Source organism: Argopecten irradians, chromosome 2 (genome assembly GCF_041381155.1).
Source record: "Argopecten irradians isolate NY chromosome 2, Ai_NY, whole genome shotgun sequence".
Classification (NCBI taxonomy): domain Eukaryota; kingdom Metazoa; phylum Mollusca; class Bivalvia; order Pectinida; family Pectinidae; genus Argopecten; species Argopecten irradians.
The window spans coordinates 37,079,551-37,101,841 of NC_091135.1; the positions used below are offsets into that span (position 1 = coordinate 37,079,551).

Here is a 22,291-nt window from a genome sequence, read left to right on the forward strand (position 1 = left end):
CTAAGGCCCCTTGGGGTCAGTCATGGAATATTTGTTAATAGGATTCAATGGCCGTTTAATACTGATAATTCTGACAATATTTGGCTTATTTCCTATTACAAATGACAAAAAATGCTCATAAATGTGTTTCCCCTATATAAATTTTAGTAAACTTGACCCTCTCCCCAGGGGGAAACGAGAGACCCCAGGGTCATATAATTCACAATTTTTGTTAAGGACCTTAAGACCTTTCTATCTATGAATAGTATTTGTTTCTACCACATCTGTGAGTGGAGAAGAAGGTTTTTGAAATATACGTCAATTTTACAACTTTTGGCCCCTCCCACAGTCTCCTGGGGGGTGGGGACCATACAATTCACAATTGTGATTGGCCTTATGCCGACGAAGATTTGTGCAAAATTTCATTAAAATTGCTTCAGTGGTTTAGAAGAAGAAGTCGAAAATGTAAATTGACGACGGACATACGACGGACGACGACGAACAAAGGCGATTAGAATAGGTCACTTAAGACTTCGGCTCAGGTGACCTAAAAATATGGTAAACGCATATATTGATATACAACAGAGACAAGTGTATAGAGGCCAGTCCGGAGCTCAAACACTGGGACATCCGAAAACTAGCCAAGAGCTTTACCGATTGAGCGACATGGTGGTCTCGCTGTAAATACGTTTTATATTTCGGGAGTGCAATTTACACTATTAAATATCACATATAAAATTGCTTGAGGGGTAATCTCAAAAAGAATCAAAACAGTTTTAGGTAAGATAATAAATGAAGATCAGACTGGCTTTTTATCTGGTAGGTATATAGGCGAAACTATCTGCACGGTGTATGATGTAGAACCAATGTTCATGGCATGTAAAAATTGTTAGACATCTTATTTTCTGAGGTTTGTATTTTACTGACAGTAGAGTGATTGGAATCGTCGCCATGTTATTTACATTGGTGATGACAATCAAAACACATCGCGGGAAATTCAAGCAATCTGGGTTGCCTGGCAGAAAATGTGTGATTTTCTCTTATCAAAATGTTTGTTATAAACCGATAATGTTGACTTTGTGTAAAATTTTATAGTGCACACATATGTCGTCTGCTGAACACAACTAGAGATTATAAATCAGGTAACTTGTGAACTTGTCAAGTAGGTAAAACCGGGATATCTCGGACAGGTTTCCGTAGCGTCACACTTTCAGCTGTTGTTATGTTTAGGCGAGTTCGTTTGGGAATTCTATAACCCGAAAGGTTAAGTGCGGCTATTTATAGGTGTCAGCAACAATTTGTGATGGTGCCAAGGTAGATACAAGCAAATCACTGTGTCGAAAACAAGGCAAAATTAATCCTAGACCACTCCACATTCGTTAAGCTTGTTAAATAACCGGCATTTTTCATTTTTCCTCAGAATTCTTAGATGGGACCGTGCCGAGACCACAGCTGTCCAAATTACACTTCATGTGTCCCTCTGTCGTCCTGGTCCAGTGTGTGTGTTGTAACAGGCAAGACTACACTGTTCTGTTATAACCATCAGGACTGAATCTTGTCCCAGATGAAATTCTTTGTATACTGTAAACCTAATTGTTTTTGTGGCGACTTAATTCACGTGTTCGTGTTTAGCAACATTTTGGGGACAATTAAGTTTCGTGATGTTCTTTAAAAATCTTGCAATGTAGTTGGTTGGTGATCTTTCGTGGCGATAATGTTCGCGAATTCCGACTGTATGCGAAATTTCATCGCAAGGGAAAATAACTTTGTCTGCAGTATGATCTGGCAACCTTGATTTTTGAAACCGGAAGATAGCAATTTTCTTGACCAAATTACGATCATTCAAGACAGGTTTCCGCTGAATCCCAAGGTTTCAGCTCAATCCCACCAAGGAAACTGTCTCAAACAGTTCTCTCTAAATTAGATGAATTTATAAAAGAAAAACACTGTAAATGACATAGTTAATAATGATAAAACAGGAGAAAGAACGATAGATAAGATAATGGTGACAAGTATAATACTTATAGCTCGATAGACCAGGGATTGCTTTCAGAAGAAACTGTCTCCAGTTGTATTATGAACGAGTCCAGAAATGGATATAACGATAGTGAAAGTATCCCCTGGTGTATCGATGATATACTGTATTGTGCGCTTCTTACTGCAAATTCCATTCGTCCTGTGCCTGGTCCATATGTCAACCTCAGCCGAGATGAGTATGGCCATATTGAATTTTGTCTGTCATTTGAGGTGGCTTGGTGTTATGCAGAGTATATGTTATGGTTGTACCAAACATTTACAAGGGCGAAGGAAAAACTGACAAGAGTATTCTTCTTGGTCTGACATAGATTATCATATGGTTGGTGCCCTCTGGATCCCTTTCATCAAAATAGTAAAATAATGCAGTCGAGAATTTGGAAAGAAAACACAACAGTTTCCACTGTCATCTAACTGATTGAGTAATACACAATCAAAGTACGATGCCTTGTTTCATCTGATGGTGACATATGCTCCTAAACAACATCAATTCTTCTGTTCGTCTTCTTTGTATCATGCACAACTCAGTACGGAGAGCGATATTTGAGCACTGTGCAATAATAATAACTACTTTTATCAAAATATTTTAATAGATGTATCGATTTCAAGCGATAACTAACAGTGTGTAGAAATCATAACAATTTTCCATTGCCTTTGTTTCAGCGTGTGGACCTACGATAGAACATGCAAATCGTGGCTACCATAACTCTGACGACAATTCTGACACAATGACCTCGGTGGGGGTCAAACGCTACTTGTATTGTGATACGGGCTACATAGGATACAGGTCTGTCACCTGTCTGGCTAACGGAAACTGGTCAGAACCGGGTGATCATTGTAGAGGTAACTTACATAATTCATTTTTAGAATAAAACACTAGAAAGGTTACCTCACATTAAGTTATTCCAATAGTGTCATGCTTTAAAATATCATATTCCTCTCCAGAACTAGGTAGATGTAACATGACCATAAATCCGTTATTGCCATGTGTTGAGTTTTCATAATGACATCACAAATGGTAAGTAAGTAGTTTCAAGTTCGGGTTCAGGTTCTTTATTATTTTAAGCCATTTGGCTTATCCTTGTTACTTAAAATAAGATATTTTGATTTTGACAGTTCTGATTTCATAAGTAAAACAAATAATCATGGTAGGTGAAACACGGCGCAAATAATTATTAGAGCTTGTATAACATTAAAAATATCCATATTTTATGGAGATAAAATGACTAAGTTTCGGATATCATTCTGAGCTGAGATATTCCAGAAGGATTTTTATTATATCCTAGTTTTCCTAGTAGACATGTAAATATGGAGTGACATTCGTTACTAAATTATCAACAACAACAACAATTGTATTGGAACTCAGTTGACTGAATTATTGGTAATGTAGCCAAGGTTCAAAGATTTTCTCTTGGTCACGATGATATTTAGATGCTCCAGGTAGGTTTTCTCCCACAGACTCTATACATAATACAAACCAATATGTAAACAACATTGTATACGAAAGGTTTGCTTGCAGACTACTGAAAACTAGCATTCTTCGGATTCTGATTTGAAACTTTTATTTGACAAGAAGTTGACCTACATTTTATGACCGATTTCGTCAATGATTTACGCGACGATTTATAATCTAATGGTATTATCTTCCCAGTTTTCAGTGACGTCGATTATATCTTGAGAATTATTTCCACTGTTGAATTGGATATTATCACGTCATTGATATTTTGGTATTAGTTATTATCTTTCAGGAGAAATGGCTTGACGTAACTCAAATTTTCTCATTGTTTTGTAAATTCTAACATAAATTATGTTATTGGCACAAAATGTAAAATAAAGCACAGAGATTAAATAGCAAACAAACTAAGACATATATACAGAATGTGTGCATAATTTTGATAATATCGATGTTTACTACTGCAAATCACTATGTTTTCGCGGCAACGTGAATTTGCGTATTCGTGTCTAACAACATTTTCACGTGCGAGTAAAGTCCTGTATTGTATTTTTAGTTGGCATTGTTTCTTAATTAATTTATGCGAATTCCGCACGCGCGCAAAATACGCGAAATGTAGTCCCACTCGAAAGTAAATTAACATTATTTAGTTTGTTATAATCAAGTAGGTAAGCATTTTCGTTGTAGATGCTAAATGTTTTGAACCAGTGCCAGTTTGTTTCGCGTTTTATTGTTTAGTTGCTAAGCATTTCAGTAACAAGTTCCAATGAGGGGAAAACATCTATAGTTTGTAATATAACAACCCTTCAAATTTCAGATTGCGCGATCGTATCACCAATGCAGAATGCGGTAACCACGGCAACTGCGGCACCTGCCGGAAGCACTATCACCTACACATGTAATACAGGATATACACATGTATCTGGGACCGGAAATAGGTTCTGTAACTCTCAGGGATTCTGGGAAACATTGGATATCACGTGCAGCCCTGTAGGTAAGTAAACCTGTAATAACGCCATATAAATATAAAACTTGTTGATCTAGCAAACTAGGTTGAAACTAAATGGATGGTAATTCGTATTTCATTTCAGATTGTTTTTATTGCTTGATGTTATGATAACAAGAATAGGGCAAGTCTATCAAAGCCCCCTCCTTTAATTTGTACTGAGGATAGCCATTTCTAAAATGAAATTAATATCAGCTGTATGTATTTGTCATTTAGGGTCACGTGACCCATAGTGTATGTATGAAACCTAACTCGTATATCTATGTCTAAGCTGAACAAAGTCTCATTCTTGGTTTGATTGTAACAGATAGTTAAGGATATCAACAATAGCGCATCGATTGAAACACAGTTGTGATGTCGTCTATCATTCTTTCTGTATATAATTATCAGATAATGGGATCATTACCTGTAAATGTCCTATATGTTACCTTTTACTGTCTTAAATGTGACTCTAGTATATATGACAGTTAAATGTAACCTATGGGAGAGTTACACAATACGGGAGAATAGGTCTCCGGGCATACATAATTCCATATGATAAAGAATAATACATAACCAAGAATATTTCGTTATTAAAAAAAAAATCTCACACAGTGAATATGAAGTTTTATCTTCTATATGAAATTTTATCCTCTATATAGACTTAACAGAATTAAGGGATTTTCCTTCTTTCCGTAACTTCATCATTATACACCCATCTACAACACTAACTCCAATTTCTGCTATCTGAAACCTGTTTTTGTATACCACTTTACTCTCTCTGAATCCCTTGGCGGATGCACGTCAATATGCTCCGCACTACGCCACCTGCTGGATTACCGCAGTTTCACCTCTTTCAATTAAATAATAAGCAACCGATAAAAAGCACCCTTTGAAAAAAATGCGACTGATTCAAAATACCAAACATTAATGAGATATTTATTTATTAGTTGTTTGGTGTTTTATGCTTCAGTGTATCCAATTTTGTCACGAGATTTAAGTCTATCTTTGCATAATTTGTTTAACGTTGTGAAACAGAAACCACGTATGCATTTATTTTCTTGCTTGTAAAGCATCCAACAACCTGATATAGCTGGTCTCAACATTTGTTAAATAGTAAATATATCCCTTCTTGAATTCGCTGGAAGTCGCCGTTTACAGATATACCATGCCTCAATGGTCACTGTCATCACTTCTGTTCAGTGTTGTTCACATATGGAAAGCGCGTTTTCATTGGTCGGCTGAACCTAGCCACATCCAATCATAATGTGAAAGCTAGAACTTCAGGGAGAGTATAGTACTGTTACCCTTGGCTAGCGAAGTTGAACTTCGATCTCGATCGTGACACTATTGGTCACTGAAGTATGAAACACAAGTATTGGTGTCCGAACAAATAACTAACAAATGACCAAATCTTTAGTATTTTGTATCAGTCGCAAATATGTTTTTATCTTTTTTTTTTGCAAAGAGCGTTGCCACATTTTCTCAATCTATATATCAAGCTGTTGCATTGGTTGCTTATTACATAAATGGAAGGAGCGCCACTGTGGTGATCCAGCAGGTGGCGAAGAGCTTCAGAGCTGGAACTTCAATCTTGACGTGAGATCCGCCAAGGGTTCCAAGGGGAGTGTCGTGCTGAATAGCCTTGGCTAGCAAAGTTGCAAACCGTGTAAAATGTGTGTGGGATAACAGATCTCAGTCCTTGCAGGCTTCCATTTATTTCTCTCTCCAACATATTGTACAGCTTTCGACTTATCGCCATAACTAAGAAGTATAAAAACACCACATAGTGTTAAAACCATCATTCATAATTTTGTAATTCCTTTTGCAGTTAGCAATATCAACCAGAAACCACTAATACGTAAGTGATAAGTTGCCTCGAAGTGAGGTCACAGTAAAATTTTCTTACAAATAAAAGAGATAACATTAAAATTACTTTTTTTACGTTTAGATTGTGGAGATCCGGGCTGGCCTCCTGGAGTTAATGGAATGTCCTATGGATCTTTATCATACCAAGGGGTCGTGAGTTACTCGTGTAGCAGTAGTTACACGTCAACTAATCCAGGCAGTATGCAGGTCACGTGTCAGAGTGATGGAAACTGGTCACCGCGTCAATTTGATTGTATGTAGTTTGAGCGATGGGAACTGGTACCCGCCTCGATTTCAGAGTTTGAACTCATATCAATGATAAATGGTCCTTTCCTTAATATAAGTGTTTATAATCAAATTATAGCTAGACTGACAGTAACTCTTCTCGTTACAATTTCAGTGTTTTAAATCAGGTTGGTGCCACCTAGTTTTATTAGCTCTATTTCAGTTTTGTAATGGTAAGATCTCCCCCACCTCTTTAATTTCAACACAGTAGGCCGTAGTAAGATATACAGTTAATATAGTTTTTTGAAACAGTACATTCACGCTTTGATTAATCTTTTTATGCAATCTTAAAACGCAATAACAAGAGACTTGACAAATGCTAATTGGAACCCGTGTTGAAAGAAACTCTTTGAAAGAAGATCATCGATAGGATGAATGTTCATCAGCTGTAAAATACTTTTACTAAGATCACTTGTTTGTGGCTTGGCATTGTCCTGCTGTGAATGAATGTTGAAACCTGAAGCTAGCCAATTAAGACCTAGTTTTATGAACATTCGTTAAAACATGTATTACCTTACCTGTCAATAGGAAAACATTACTTGAGTTCAGAAATAAAGAGTTTAGATTTGTCCTTAATTTCTGTTATGCTTTGCTTAATATGATTTGAGGTCAAGGAATTTTCCTATGATAAGGAATGCTCGTGAAACGTTGAGAGGTTGACATAAAATGTTAGAATCTAACAAGCTACAACGTAAGCGCTTCAGCCATTAATGATCAATCGCTAGGTATGTATTATCAAGTATGTTTCGTGATATGTATTATGTTTACGTTTAGAAAGATTTAATTGTGTAGTTGGGTCATACTCTTTAAGGAACTACGTATATATTTGGGTATACAGTTTTATAAAATCGGGTGTAAATTGTGTACTTAGAATACTGAGATGCAAATAAAACGTGATTCAAGCGGAGAAGCGAAATGAAATTTTCATTTTTTATTCTCATATTATTTTACTTGCGTATTAACCTATGTTAATAATTGAGATGCTATCACAGAAACTTGAGCGTACTCATGAAAAAAACGGTTTATGATGAATATCATAAGAGTTGGATGTTATATCTCAATAACATAAAACCTAATTCATATGAGTTAATCTACTATGGATACCATCTTCAAAATTGAAATTTATTTATCAATTTATTTTCTATTTTTATATGAAATCATTATGCCACAGTATCAGTCAATCTTTACAAACGGGAACATCATTTTTCCCTTGCTTGACGAACAAAATCGACACCAATGAAAATACTCGATTAAATTTCAAACCAAATAATGATAAAATTTAGAAAAAAAATGTTTTATGTATTATTACCGCTGGAAGTTCTTGTATAGACAACAATTTCAGCATTGTTGATCTACATCAAGTTCGTTTGTTCTTTCTTGTATGTTTGTGTTTTGAGGACATGGTTTTGTTTATTTATTGTAGGATACAATAGTTAGATGTAAATATGTTGTTCAATGTAGATTTTAGCCAATGTACTATTCATACCAATATTCGTCCGTGGTACAATCCTTCATCCGTTTACACGTGTGTGAATTTGTCGAGTGTGATTTTTTGCCAGTATTTTTCAGAATTTTATAATATACAGGCTCCTCTGTGATCTTAACATTAAAAGCGTTTGTTATCGTTATATATCTACGGTGGCTGATTTGTGCCATTTCGTCTTTTCGACCCGAAAAGACGAAAATTAATAAAACCCTAAATTTGGTTTTTTCGTCTTTTCGCCCCGAACAGACGGAAAATAACAAATTTAAATTGCGTGTTGTCGCCGCGAAAAGACGAAAAATAAAACACGAAAAGACGAAAGTGATGCACGCTAATTACATGTAGCTCCTTTAATTTTCGTCTTTTTGCCTTCAAAAATCTCTTCTTTTCGTCTTTTCGCCCCAAAAAGACGAATATTAACAAACCTTAATTTTCGTCTTTTCGTCTTTTCGCCCCAAAAAACGAAAATTAACAAACCCTAATTTTCGTCTTTTCGTCTTCCGGTTCAGTGTGGAAGCCATTTTGATTTTTTTTTTCTTTTTGAGTTAATTGTTCAATATGGAAGCATCTAAGTAGTTTATGATAATAATCGATTTATTAAATTGATAAGTATTACCAGGTTCTAAATCAATAACTAAGATTAGAAGAATTAAAACAGAAGTAAACATATATGTTTACAGCAGTTACGTAGATTTCTCACAAGTGGCACGTGCCAATAACAGATTCATCATTCCGCAAATCTTTTAGCTTGATTGATACATTTTTTTAAATTTATTAATATCTTATTTTTTTGTGTTCTAATCGCCCTATTTAGTAATTACGCTTATCAAAACATTGCCTTGTATATGTAAGCCACATTATGAACTTTAAATGCTAAACATAGCACTTACTGGAGTTGCCTCCCCAACACAAATTGAAAAAAAATTGTCGGCGGGTAATATTGAAAGCGTTTGGACCACAGATCAACTTGTTAACAAAATAATTTATGAAAGACAACTCGTCAAGACTTTGACTTTATAGGAAGGACTTGTACCAAGAAATTGCTCAAATACAGTTAATCATAACAGTCAATCAGTAGGTAAAATGTACTGTATTATTTGAAAAGACATTTAAACTACATGCATGACATGGTGTGTCCTGGGCTATGTTATAACCGGAACAAGGACATTAAGCCCCATCAATCAATCGATACCTGGCATGGTCTTCATCATAATTGTACATTAGAAATTACATTATAATCTCCGTCGTATATGAAGTATATCTGTAATTTGTAATTTTTCGGGACGAAAAAACGAAAAGACGAAAATTAAGGTTTGTTAATTTTCGGGGCGAAAAGACGAAAAGACCAAATTTAAAATTTGTCAATATTCGTCTTTTCGGAGCGAAAAGACAAAGTTGAAGGTTTGTTAATTTTCGTCTTTTCGCCCCGATTTTTGAAGGCGAAAAGACGAAAATTAAAGGCGCTAATTAGCGTATATCACTTTCAACTTTTCGTGTTTGACTTTCGTCTTTTCGCGGCGAAAAAACGAAATTTAAATTTGTTAATTTTCGTCATTCGGGCGAAAAGACAAAAAGACGAGAATCAAGACATTTAAGTTTCGTCTTTTCAGGGCGAAAAGACGAAATGGCATAAATCAGCCACCGTATATATAGGTCAATATTAAAGGAATTATTATTAAATCACAAAATGTGTACGTTAATTTTCTATTAGTCCGCGTAATTTTACAACTTTATTTGAATTTGACAAAGTCGGCCAGTGTGTTTACGTAATTTATTAAATGTTCTAATAGACAATGGGCTTAATCACACCTTTACAATAATTGCTATTGCATTGTTTAATTTGGCACACAAAAGGTTCTCCCGGGAAAAAATATTACGATTTAGGATGGCTGAGATGAGTTTTATATTGCATATTGCATTCTGATGAATTCGCTAGCGCTGAAGGCGTTTGAGGGTCCAGGGGGTCTCTGTCGGGAAAAATTAACACGATTTAGAATGGCTGAGATGAGTTTTATGATGTATTTTGATTATTTTAAAGCGTTCTCCGCATGGTAATTTTCCGATTTAAAGTTACCTGCATTTAGAAAGATGATAGTACAACCCTGCTCGATCTGAGCATACCAGCTTCACACCGTCGGCACATTGTTGTGTAACAGAAAATAATAATGAATTAATTGTCCTGCTAAGACATATAAGCAGATTTATCTTTTAAGAGACATTTTTTGAAATAGTAGAATCCCTTCATAGACATTTTCAATCTAGTTCATATGTATTAAACTTTTATTATTAAAGGTTTGAATATTACGTGCTTGAACATTTGAACATATCGCGCAGGACCCTTTTTTCTGTCAATTATTTTATTTAGAACATTTCGCTCGGCGAAAATTGGGGGGGGGTTACATGTTTGCCCCCCTCATCCTGGGAAATGGAGACGGGAGGTTGCAACCCCCCCCCCCTTCCCCTCCTAATTGGCTTCATCATTATTGTACATGACACCTATTTGAGCTATTTGTTTAGAATACTAAAATAAATAGCAGTCCCGTTTTCTGTCGAATTGATATCAAACGTGGAGGTATAAGAGAAAAATACTCTTTCATATTTGGATATGAAGGGATATTCTACCCTCGGGATCACAGAATGTTGTAAAACCCTGGGCTAGCCTCTGGTTTAACAATATTGTGTGACCCTCGGGTGGAATATCTCTCTCCTTTATATTCACATATGAAAGAAACTTATATCATTGCATGGTTGTTTTTATTTAAGAAATACATATATATAATAATTTATATTTAAATTATATTTAAAGTATTTTGCTTTTCACTTGCGCTCTATTTTTACACATATCTAATCTGTTGATGTCTTGTAAAGGAGTTTTAGATTTCGAGAGGTTTTGATATGGACTTTCATCGAAATCTGATGAAAACAAAATAACTACCAATGTATTGACAAACATAACGGTAATGCAAACAAGGCCCAATGGTAGATTTGCCACATAATAAATGTTCGAGGGGATGTCTGATTAACTAATTTATTTTTTCGTCAACTGATATCGCCATATGGATGAAAACTGGGGAAACTTTGATAAACAATAATCATAATTTTACAAAAACGCGATGGGGTTTATGTATCATATGTATCGAGATATAGGCATCAATATGTAAGCTTCGAACTACAGGACGCAAACACCAAAACGCCAAAAGGAATTGTTATGTTATGTATAAACAATCGAATATAACTAAACTTAGTGTACAATAAAAGACCTGAGTATAAGCTTTACCCAGCATGGATTGGCCTGCTTACTGAAACTATCATTATTACATTGAAATATTATGTAAAAGCTACAATTCAGTTGTAAATCTGTCTACTTAGTATTTCAGCAAATAACTATGTGGAGACTATCCCTAAATGACCATATGACCCCTCAATCCGTACGTAAAAATATTTTGTACACCACCTCGCAATTTGGTTTGTTTGATCCACAAAATGGATTTTTTACGTAACGTTATAAAATGTAAGCGTCCGCTGAGAACTGTATTCGTGGAAAAAGCGTACTTTCATTTTCGTTAGCTCATGCCCGTTTTTCGTTTTTAATTCATAGATGTAAATAAAACAAAACCCACAAAATCAACAACACGATGTTATATAAAAGTAAACGATCGAAGCATTCGAAACCTAACGTTCTGGATGATCCCTGTCAAACAAACTATAAAATTTCTGGATGAGTTTTGTTATTATCACAGCAGAAGAAATTTAGAGACTGTGTCTTATGCAGTTGATGCATATATACGCAGAAGGAATGTTTTAAACATGTTTAGAATGCTTTAGAATATCGGTCTCGTTAAGGAATGGTTATGTAACATGAGAAAACAAGATAGTTAGGACCAAAGTTAATAATATTGAGCATTCAAAACGATGGTAAGCTCATTCTATACAGTAAGTAGGGTATCGACGTATTTTTGCAAAAGTAAACACATCCATTCATTGGTCATGGAAGTAGCATTAAACAGCGTATTGTGATACAAATTAAACTCATATCATTAGACTTGTTTGTACAGAGAGCACGGTTTTATGCTTCAATGATCAATCTGAGATATGTGGACAAACGGAAACATCACTTAAAAATACCTGATGTATAGGATAGTTACCATAACAGCATAATTTGACGCTCGTCCCTTTCATTCTAAGTAATGATTGCTTCTCTCCGTGTTTCAATGTGCTATATTCGTTTTCGCAAACGTATCTTCTAAAATCACACGACATCTACGATAAAAAAATCAAGTTAAGTGAAAAGTAATGTGAAAATGACGAAAATAACAAAATTATTACTGTTATTGTATATTTCGCCTGTGACCCTTGGGATACATCAAGATTTATCTCAGTTCCTACAGGATTCTTATTTGTCTAAGACTGGGTACTGGTCTAGAAATGGGACTAGTCTACATAGATGTGCCCGGTATTGTGGAATGGACACCGGATGTAAGTCATTCACCTTCAATAAAACAGATTTAAGATGTCGACTTATTGAGGACGACGCCAATTCAGCACCACAATATTTTGGATTTGAGCTGAACTGTGTCTATGGAGACAGATCATCTGTGATCTCGGTAAGTCAATATTATCACAGTCATGTATTTAAAACTGTTCAACTTTCTATATAGTTAATCATCTTACAGTTAGCATCTTTAGAATTTGACATTTTTTCTTTCCTTTCATGATATCAACCTAACCCACACTGACGATAATTTGTCTTTGGAAATTTAAATTAAAGTGAAAGCAAAGAGCTACGTAAACGTGGCCAACGTCATTCCGCTAATAATAACAGAAATAAATTTCTTCAGTTGTGGATGTTTTAGAAGTTAATGCTATTTGTAGTCTTAATGGTACCTGAAAGTGTAACAATTACATCACGTTAGTCTTATTAATTAGGATAATTATTCAAATGTATTTATTATACCTGTCATTACTAAAACGTAAAAAGGAAAAACATTACCGACATTTGTACTCTTTACTAAAACCTTTTTCTGAATTGGTATCCTCCTTTGGATAAAATCCTATATAAGGAGTGTTACATGTCTCATTTATTTTTTGATTTGTTCACTTTTGATTTTTTTTTTTTTTTTTTTTTTTATTTTTTTTTAATTTTAACTTTTTTTTAATTGATTAATTACTTCTACTATATTTTTCTTTTCGGTTGATGTAATGATGAATATATCCATTCTCGAAAGCTTTCAAGAGCCTGGTTATTTCTAGACAATTTACTTACACAATGACTGTATTTAGTACTGTTATTTTCTATATTTAATTACCATATCATTCATTTTAATACGATAATATAAATGTAAGCAGAGGTCGAATTTGTATTGTGATGACATCAGCCAATAATAATCCAGAAATGAAGAGGACAATATAATTGATAATAAAGTAAACTACTGGTATCTAATCAGCCTTGTTCATTTTCAGCATGATATGATGAAGATTTCGACGTGACCAGTGTTTACATGGTATTATATTACTATACAAACTTATTAAGTCATGCATCAGTGACTTAGAAAAGATGTGCTCAGTTTGTAAAAAGGGCTAATAATAACAGAAACCATGATTGAGAGTGAATCAAGTTTAAAACTCAATTACACTTTTAGTACAAAAGTGTAAAGGTTAACTGTTGACACATAGCTGTACCATCATAATAAGAACCCCTTTTATACAAAGATGGGGCTGTTTTTTGTATAATTATTATCACTGCATCTCATCATTTCCTGCAATATCGTTAACCCAGGTTCATTAAACTGATTAAAATTCGGATATTTATTATCACTTGGATCTGACAACATCCGATCAGTGGGTAATAATTTTATTAATAATTTACTTAAAACTTGTTATGCTTTTGGTGAATGTGCAATCACTACTTCATTCAATAGTACCATGGGCTTTTTCGGTACATAATCAATTATTTGTAATATTTTGAAGTAAAATACGAAGCTCAAACTTTTCAATGGAGGTAATTGTGTAAAGTAAGTAACTTTTGTAACTGAGGACAGCATAGATTCGTCTGTTCCTTTTTTTGATAGAGCAAAATATCATTCGTCAGCGGTGTAGCATCTTTAAAGGTAAATTTAATTTGGCGAAAATGTGTGCAGAGCTTGCAGAGATGTAAATCATTTTGTCCTTATCTTATATTAAAAGCAAATATAGATACATGCTTTAGGTGCCGAAACAACAAATACAATTTTCAGCTGAGTAAGTCAGCTAGATAAGCGATGCAAAACGTGAGCTTTGATGCTAAACTGTAAGATCACATAGGAAATGAATTAAGCTCCTTATTGGAATCCACTAGTTATACTCCGTAACATATGAATAGGACAGTGTCATTACGGCACTATTAAGAGTGTTCGCTATTATAAAATGTTGAATGAGAATTATAGCGTCTCCAAAAAGATACAAAAACTCTTGGCAAATTTTGCTGTAGAGTTGATGCTCAAAAATAACCCAAATTTAGAGATGTTTTTGTTTAATTGTAGAATATTTGCATAGCCCTCTTTAACAGGTTTTTATCTTCCCAATCAGGATACACGTTCTTCTGGCTACCCGACAACACCCTCCCCCCATTATACTGGTAGTGTGGACAACCTTGTCATTCCGTTTTCCAACGCTGAGTGCATGCATGCAACCGATATTACGAACACTATGTCTCGGTACAAAGAAAAAAAATTGCAACGGTTCCAAGTTGTGTTTTCTACACACTATAGAAAACAAGGCAAAATTAACTCTAGATCACTCCACATTCGTTAATCGTGTTAAACAGCAGGCATTTTTCCTCAGAATTCTTTGATGGGACCGTGCCGAGACCACAGCTGTCCAAATTACACTTCATGTGTCCCTCTGTCGTCCGGGTCCAGTGTGTGTGTTGTAACAGGTAAGTGACCAGACTATACTACATTGTTCTGTTATACCTATCAGGGCTGTATTTACTCTTTGTATACTAAAACCTAATGATTTTCGTGGCAACTTAAACTTTGTGGTGTTCTATAAAATCTTGTCACTTATAACATTTATAACTAGTTAGTGCTCGTTCGTGGCGATTAATGTTCGTGAATTCCGGCTGTCTGTGAAATACGCGAAATTTTATTTATTTATTTTTTATTATATAAATACTTTTGGAGACTGTGGTATATTCGAGTAAATTTATTTTTTGCCATTTACAAAGAACTATGTAACTAACTTATTACAAATGCTAATTTCTTAATCGTAGAGTTGGTTACCATCTGAATAAACCCTTTGTTGCATCCACCTATGTGCGAAATATTTTAGGCGATAATAGAATGTACATTTTTAGACTAAGTATAGATATAATGACACAAACACTAAGTAATGTAGATCTTGCACAATAACATCAATGTGAATGTGGAAAAAACAATAAATAAGCGTCGATTTATGGCCATTTAAATATGCATCATATCTATTTTAAAACAAACCAAATAGGTAGCATATCGATGAAAGTATTCTCTGGTGTATCGATGCGGCACTGTTGTGAGGATTGTGCTTCTCACTGCCAATTCTCTTCGTCCAATGCACATCTATTTTAAATAAATTCAACCTTATCCGAGATCCATATTGAAGTTTGCCTGCCACTTGAGGTAGCTTGGTGTTATGCTTTACGTTATGGTTGTACCAAACATTTAAAAGGATGAAAGGAAAGAGGGACAAGAGTATTCTTCTTGGTCTGACATAGATTAGCATATGGTTGGTGCCCTCTGGATCCCTTTCATCAAAATAGTTAATAATGAAGTCTAGAATTTGAAAGAAATATACAACAGTTTCCACTGTCATTTAAACTGAGAAACCCCACTCAACTGATTGAGTAATACTCAATCAAAGTACCATGTCTTGTTTCATCTTATGGTGACATATGTAATTCCACATCTACTGTCAATATACTCTGTACGGAGGGCAACATTTGAGCACTGTGCAATAATAATAACTGCTTTTATGGAAACATTTTAATATATTTATCAATTTCAAGCGACAGCCTAACAGTGTGTAGAAATCATTACCATTTTCCATTGTCTTTGTTTCAGCATGCGGGCCTACGATAGAACCTTCACATCGCGGCCAAGGGTACTCATATGACAATTCTGACACAATGACCTCGGTCGGGGTCAAACGCTACATGTATTGTGATACGGGCTACATAGGATACAGGTCTGTCACCTGTCTGGCAAACGGAAACTGGTCGGAAACGAATGATCATTGTACAGGTAATTCATATAATTCATATGTAGAATAAAACACTGGAAAAGTTAACCTCACACTAAGTCAATCCCATCGTATCATGCTGTAAAATATCATATTCCTGTCCAGAACTAGGTAGATGTAACATGACCACAAATCTGTTCTTGCCATATAGAAATAAGATATTTTGATTTTGACAGTTCTTTTTTTGTTTTCTGATTTCATGATTAATAGCATAATCATTAGAATATGAATTACAATAAAATATCCACATTTTGAGGAGATTAAATGACTTATTCTCTGATTGCATTCTGAGCTGAGCGATGAATTTAGATGCACCAGGTACTGGGATACAACCAGCAGTAGTCGTGATTTTGGGCATATTCTGCTGTGCGTCCAGATTTCCGATTGTCTGGAGCTGCTCAAGAGTACTTCATGGTGGTGTTGTATTGTTTATGTGAAGATAGTGCGTTTCATGAGATGCAAACAATAATCTTTTCCCGAAATTACGACTTCTGGTTCTTCACGACTACTGGAAGCGTCCCAGTAGGTTTTCTCCCACAGACTCTGGCTTCCTCCCAAAAATTAGCTATAGCATATATAGTCAACAAGCTTGCTAGTGTAATAAAATAAGTTATGTTCTAATGAAAACAAAAACAAACAAAACAATAAGACTCTCTTCATTTCATGATCTGTATTATTACATCTCACTTTCATTTAAAATATTCTGATTGGATTAAACTTGATCACATGAAATTGAATAAGTGAGATATTTCACCGGAATTGGAAGGCGAGGGAAATAACTCCAAGGGAAATAACACCTGAGTGAAATAATCCAATGGAAATGACCCCCGAGTGAAATAACCCCAGGGAAATAACCCCTGAGGGAAATATCCCAAGTGAAATAACTCCTTCGAACCTCAGCACGTGACCGGAGGTAGACGTCGTCTGCAACGTAAACCAGCAATGGCAAGGATGTTGCTTTTTCCCTGTTTTGATTGTATTGTTTTGCGGTCCTTTGTGAATAGCAACGTTGTTGGGAAATATCTTTAGGAGTTCTTTAACCGAGATTTATATAGTTTGTTGATGTTGAACATAACAAATTTATAAATTTATCTTAATATTGGTCGGTTTTTGTAACAAAATAATTATGTGCCTATGTGTCAGGATACATCTAGACAGGTGAATCCCCCTATTATTTCTGAATGAATTGTAATATATCTATTGATTTTAGTATTTCTTCTTATTTTAGACTGTGGGTCACCTCCAAGTGTTTCAAATGCAGTTATTGCACCGGGGGATACAACGATAGGTTCAAATAGGACATTTCAATGCAGACCAACATTTACCGCTTCCGGTTCCGGTAACATTTTATGTCAAGCGAATGGAGATTGGTCCGAAGCGTCTTTGGAATGTATACCAGGTATCTATGTCAACAGTGAATTATGATGTTTATTGATCCATTCATTATTCATTGTAGTAAATCAAACTTATGTCATAAATTGACAATGATAAAACAAATGCAATAATTAAGCTAATCATATATTGAACCACCAGGCCCTAAAATATGGTAATTTTAATGAAATTAAATCAACTGTCTATATATAATAAAAACCAAACAACATCGTATATGAAAGGGTTGCGTGCTGAAAACTAGCATTCTCTGGATTCTGATTTGAAACTTTTATTTGACAAGAAGTTGACCTACATTTTATGACTGATTTCGTCCATGATTTACGGAACGATTTATAATCTAATTGCATTATCTCCCCAGTTTTCAGTGACCTCGATCATATCTTGAGAATTATTTCCACTGTTGAATTGGGTAATATCACGTCATTGATATTTTGGTATTAGTTATTATCTTTAAGGAGAAATGGCTTGACGCATCTCAAATTTTCTCATTGTTTTGAAAATCCATAGTCTCTAACATAAATTAATCAACTTTTTTTACTGCAAATCACTATGTTATCGCGGCAACGTGAATTTGCATTATTCGTGCCTAATAACATTTTCACGCGCGAGTAAAGTCCTGTAGTTGGCATTGTTTCATGGCGATTATTTTTTTCAAATTGCGCACGCCCACAAAATATAATTTAGTTGCACGCGTAAATAAATTGACATTATTTAGTTTGTTATAATCAAGAAGGTAAGCATTTTTGTTGTAGATGCTAAATGTTTGAAACCAGTACCAGTTTGTTTCGTATTCAATTGTTTAGTTTCTAAGCATTTTAGTAACAAGTTTCAATGAAAGAAAGACTAACATCGATAATTTGTAACATAACAACCCTTCAAATTTCAGATTGCGTGATCGTATCACCAATCCAGAATGCGGTAACAACGGCAACTGCGGCACCTGCCGGAAGTACTATCACCTACACATGTGACACAGGATATACACATGTATCTGGGACCGGAACTAGGTTCTGTAACTCTCAGGGAATCTGGCAAACATTGGATATCACGTGTAACCCAGTATGTGAGTAAACATGTAATAACGTCATACAAATATAAAACTTATTGATCTAGCATACTAGGTGAAACTAAAATGATGATTAATTGGTATTCCCTTTCAGATTGTTTTTATTGTATGATGTAAAGATAACAAGAGTAGGGCAAGTCTATCAAAGCCCCCTCCTTTAATTTGCATTTGGGATAGCAATTTTGCAAATAAAATTAACATCAGGTATATGTAGTTTAGTGTTCCGTGTCCCATAGTTTATGTATGATACCTAACTCGTATATCTATGTCTAAGCTGAACATAGTCTCATTCTTGGTTTGATTGTAACTGATATGTAAAGATATCAACAATAGCGCATTAATTAAAGTCATCTATTGTTCTTTCTGTATATAATTCTCAGATAATTACCCGTATCTGTCCTATACTCGTATGTTACCGTTTACTGTCTTTAATGTGACTCTCACATATTTGACAGTAAAATGTAACCTATGGGAGAGTTACATAATACGGGAGAATAGGTTTCCGGGCATGCATAATTCCATATGATAAAGCACAATACATATCCAGGAATTAAAAAAAAATTAATACATATGTAAATACAATCTCACACAATGAATATGAAGAGAGTTTTATCCTCAATATAGCCGGAACAGAATTAAATATATCCATAGAATTTCTGTGTAAGCCCCAGGGATTTTCTTTCTTTCTATAACTTCATCATTGTATACCCATCTACAGCACTAGCTCCAATTTTTGCCTTCTGAAACATTCCTGTTTTTGTATACCACTTTACTCTTTCTGAATCCCTTGGCGGATGCACGTCAAAATGTTCCGCACTGAACCATCTGCTGGATCACCGCAGTTTCACCCTTTTTATTTAAGATATATTAATTGTTAGATATGCTTCAGTGTATCCAATCTTATGAGATTTAAGTCTATTTTTTTAAACATTTTATTTAACGTTGTGAAATAGAAACCACGTATGCATCTATTTCCTTGCTTGAAAGGCATCCAACTACCTGATATAGTTGGTCTAAAACATTTAATAAATAGTAAATATAACCCTTCTTGAATTCGCTGGAAGATGCTGTTGACAGATATACCATGCCTCAATGGTCACTGCCATCACTTCTGTTCAGTGTTGTTCACATATGGAAAGCGCGTTTTCATTGGTCGGCTGAACCTAGCCGCATCCAATCATAATGTGATACTCAGAGAGAGTACCGTATTGTTCAATCTCGCTCGGGATAATTTTTCCCAATGAAGCATGGAACACAAGTACTGGTGTCCGAACAAATAACTCACAAATAAGCAAAGCTTTAGTATTTTGAATCAGTCGCATATGTTTTCTTTTCTTTTTTCTTTTTCTTTTTTTTTATTTTGCAAAGAGCGTTGTCATTTTCTCAATCTTTATATCAAGCTGTTGCATTGGTTGCTTATTACATAAATGGAAGGAACGCCACTGGTGATCCAGCGAAGAGCTTCATAGCTGGAACTTCAATTTTGACGTGAAACCCCCAAGGGTCCAAGGGGAGTGTCGTGCTGAATAGCCTTGGCTAGCAAATTTGCAAACCGTGTAAAATGTGTAAGAGATAGCAGTTCTCGGTCCTTGCGGGCTTCCATTTATTTCTCTCTCCAACATATTGTACAGCTTTCGAGTTATAGCCATAACTAAGAAGTATAAAAACACCACATAGTGTTAAAACCATCATTCATAATTTTGTAATTATTTTTGCAGTTAGCAATATCAACAAGAAACCACTAATACGTTAGTGATACATTGCCTCGAAGTGAGGTCACAATACTATTTCTATATAAGATTATCTAGAAGTTACTTTTTTACGTTTAGATTGTGGAGATCCGGGCTGGCCTCCTGGAGTTACTGGAATGTCCTATGGATCTTTATCATACCAAGGGGTCGTGAGTTACTCGTGTGACAGTAGTTACACATCTACTAATCCAGGCAGTATGCAGGTCACGTGTCAGAGTGATGGAAGCTGGTCTTCGCCTCAATTTCAGTGTCTGTAGTTAGAACGATGGAAACTTGTTTCTGCTTCAATTTCAGTGTTTGTAGTTTGAGCGATGGACAAAGTTCTCCTTCTCCATTTCAATGATTGTAGGTTGAGCGATGGACACAGGTCTCCTCCTCAATTTCAGTGTTTGTAGTTTGAGCGATGGACAAAGTACTCCTCCTCAATTTCAATATTTGTAGTTTGAGCGATGGACACAGGTCTCCTCCTCAATTTCAGTGTTTGTAGTTTGAGCGATGGACAAAGTACTCCTTCACCATTTCAATGATTGTAGGTTTAGTGATGGACACGGATCTCCTCCTCAATTTCAGTGTTTGTAGTTTGAGCGATGGACAAAGTACTCCTCCTCAATTTCAATATTTGTAGTTTGAGCGATGGACACAGGTCTCCTCCTCAATTTCAGTGTTTGTAGTTTGAGCGATGGACACAGGTCTCCTCCTCAATTTCAATATTTGTTGTTTGAGCGATGGACAAAGTACTTCTCCTCAATTTCAGTGTTTGTAGTTTGAGCGATGGACACAGGTCTCCTTCTCAATTTCAGTATTTGTAGTTTGAGCGATGGACACAGGTCTTCTCCTCAATTTCAATGTTTGTAGTTTGAGCGATGGACACAGGTCTCCTCCTCAATTTCAATATTTGTAGTTTGAGCGATGGACACAGGTCTCCTCCTCAATTTCAGGGTTTGTAGTTTGAGCGATGGACACAGGTCTCCTCCTCAATTTCAATATTTGTAGTTTGAGCGATGGACACAGGTCTCCTCCTCAATTTCAGTGTTTGTAGTTTGAGCGATGGACAAAGTACTCCTCCTCAATTTCAATATTTGTAGTTTGAGCGATGGACACAGGTCTCCTCCTCAATTTCAGTGTTTGTAGTTTGAGCGATGGACAAAGTACTCCTCCTCAATTTCAGTGTTTGTAGTTTGAGCGATGGACACGGATCTCCTCCTCAATTTCAGTGTTTGTTGTTTGAGCGATGGACAAAGTACTCCTCCTCAATTTCAATATTTGTTGTTTGAGCGATGGACACAGGTCTCCTCCTCAATTTCAGTGTTTGTAGTTTGAGCGATGGACAAAATACTCCTCCTCAATTTCAGTGTTTGTAGTTTGAGCGATGGACAAAATACTCCTCCTCAATTTCAGTGTTTGTAGTTTGAGCGATGGACAAAGTACTTCTCCTCAATTTCAGTGTTTGTAGTTTGAGCGATGGACACAGGTCTCCTCCTCAATTTCAATGTTTGTAGTTTGAGCGATGGACAAAGTACTCCTCCTCAATTTCAATATTTGTAGTTTGAGCGATGGACACAGGTCTCCTCCTCAATTTCAGTGTTTGTAGTTTGAGCGATGGACACAGGTCTCCTCCTCAATTTCAATATTTGTTGTTTGAGCGATGGACAAAGTACTTCTCCTCAATTTCAGTGTTTGTAGTTTGAGCGATGGACACAGGTCTCCTTCTCAATTTCAGTATTTGTAGTTTGAGCGATGG

At 35.4% G+C, this 22,291-nt stretch overlaps 2 protein-coding genes across 2 annotated transcripts; both read left to right on the forward strand.

The window, feature by feature from the left end:
* Window positions 1-349: 349 nt before the first annotated feature.
* LOC138315358 (E-selectin-like) lies at window positions 350-7,305 on the forward strand. The gene is made up of 4 exons (XM_069256319.1): window positions 350-1,493; window positions 2,677-2,856; window positions 4,284-4,460; window positions 6,403-7,305. Exons 1-4 carry the CDS (start codon window positions 1,409-1,411, stop codon window positions 6,579-6,581), a joined length of 621 nt encoding a protein of 206 aa, XP_069112420.1. The 5' UTR covers window positions 350-1,408; the 3' UTR covers window positions 6,582-7,305.
* A 4,903-nt stretch (window positions 7,306-12,208) lies between these two features.
* Window positions 12,209-20,812, forward strand: LOC138315357 (sushi, von Willebrand factor type A, EGF and pentraxin domain-containing protein 1-like). Its single transcript, XM_069256318.1, has 6 exons — window positions 12,209-12,692; window positions 14,908-15,001; window positions 16,164-16,343; window positions 17,570-17,740; window positions 18,620-18,796; window positions 20,629-20,812. The coding sequence occupies exons 1-6, from the start codon at window positions 12,390-12,392 to the stop codon at window positions 20,805-20,807; spliced, it is 1,104 nt and encodes a 367-aa protein (XP_069112419.1). The 5' UTR covers window positions 12,209-12,389; the 3' UTR covers window positions 20,808-20,812.
* Window positions 20,813-22,291: the final 1,479 nt, after the last annotated feature.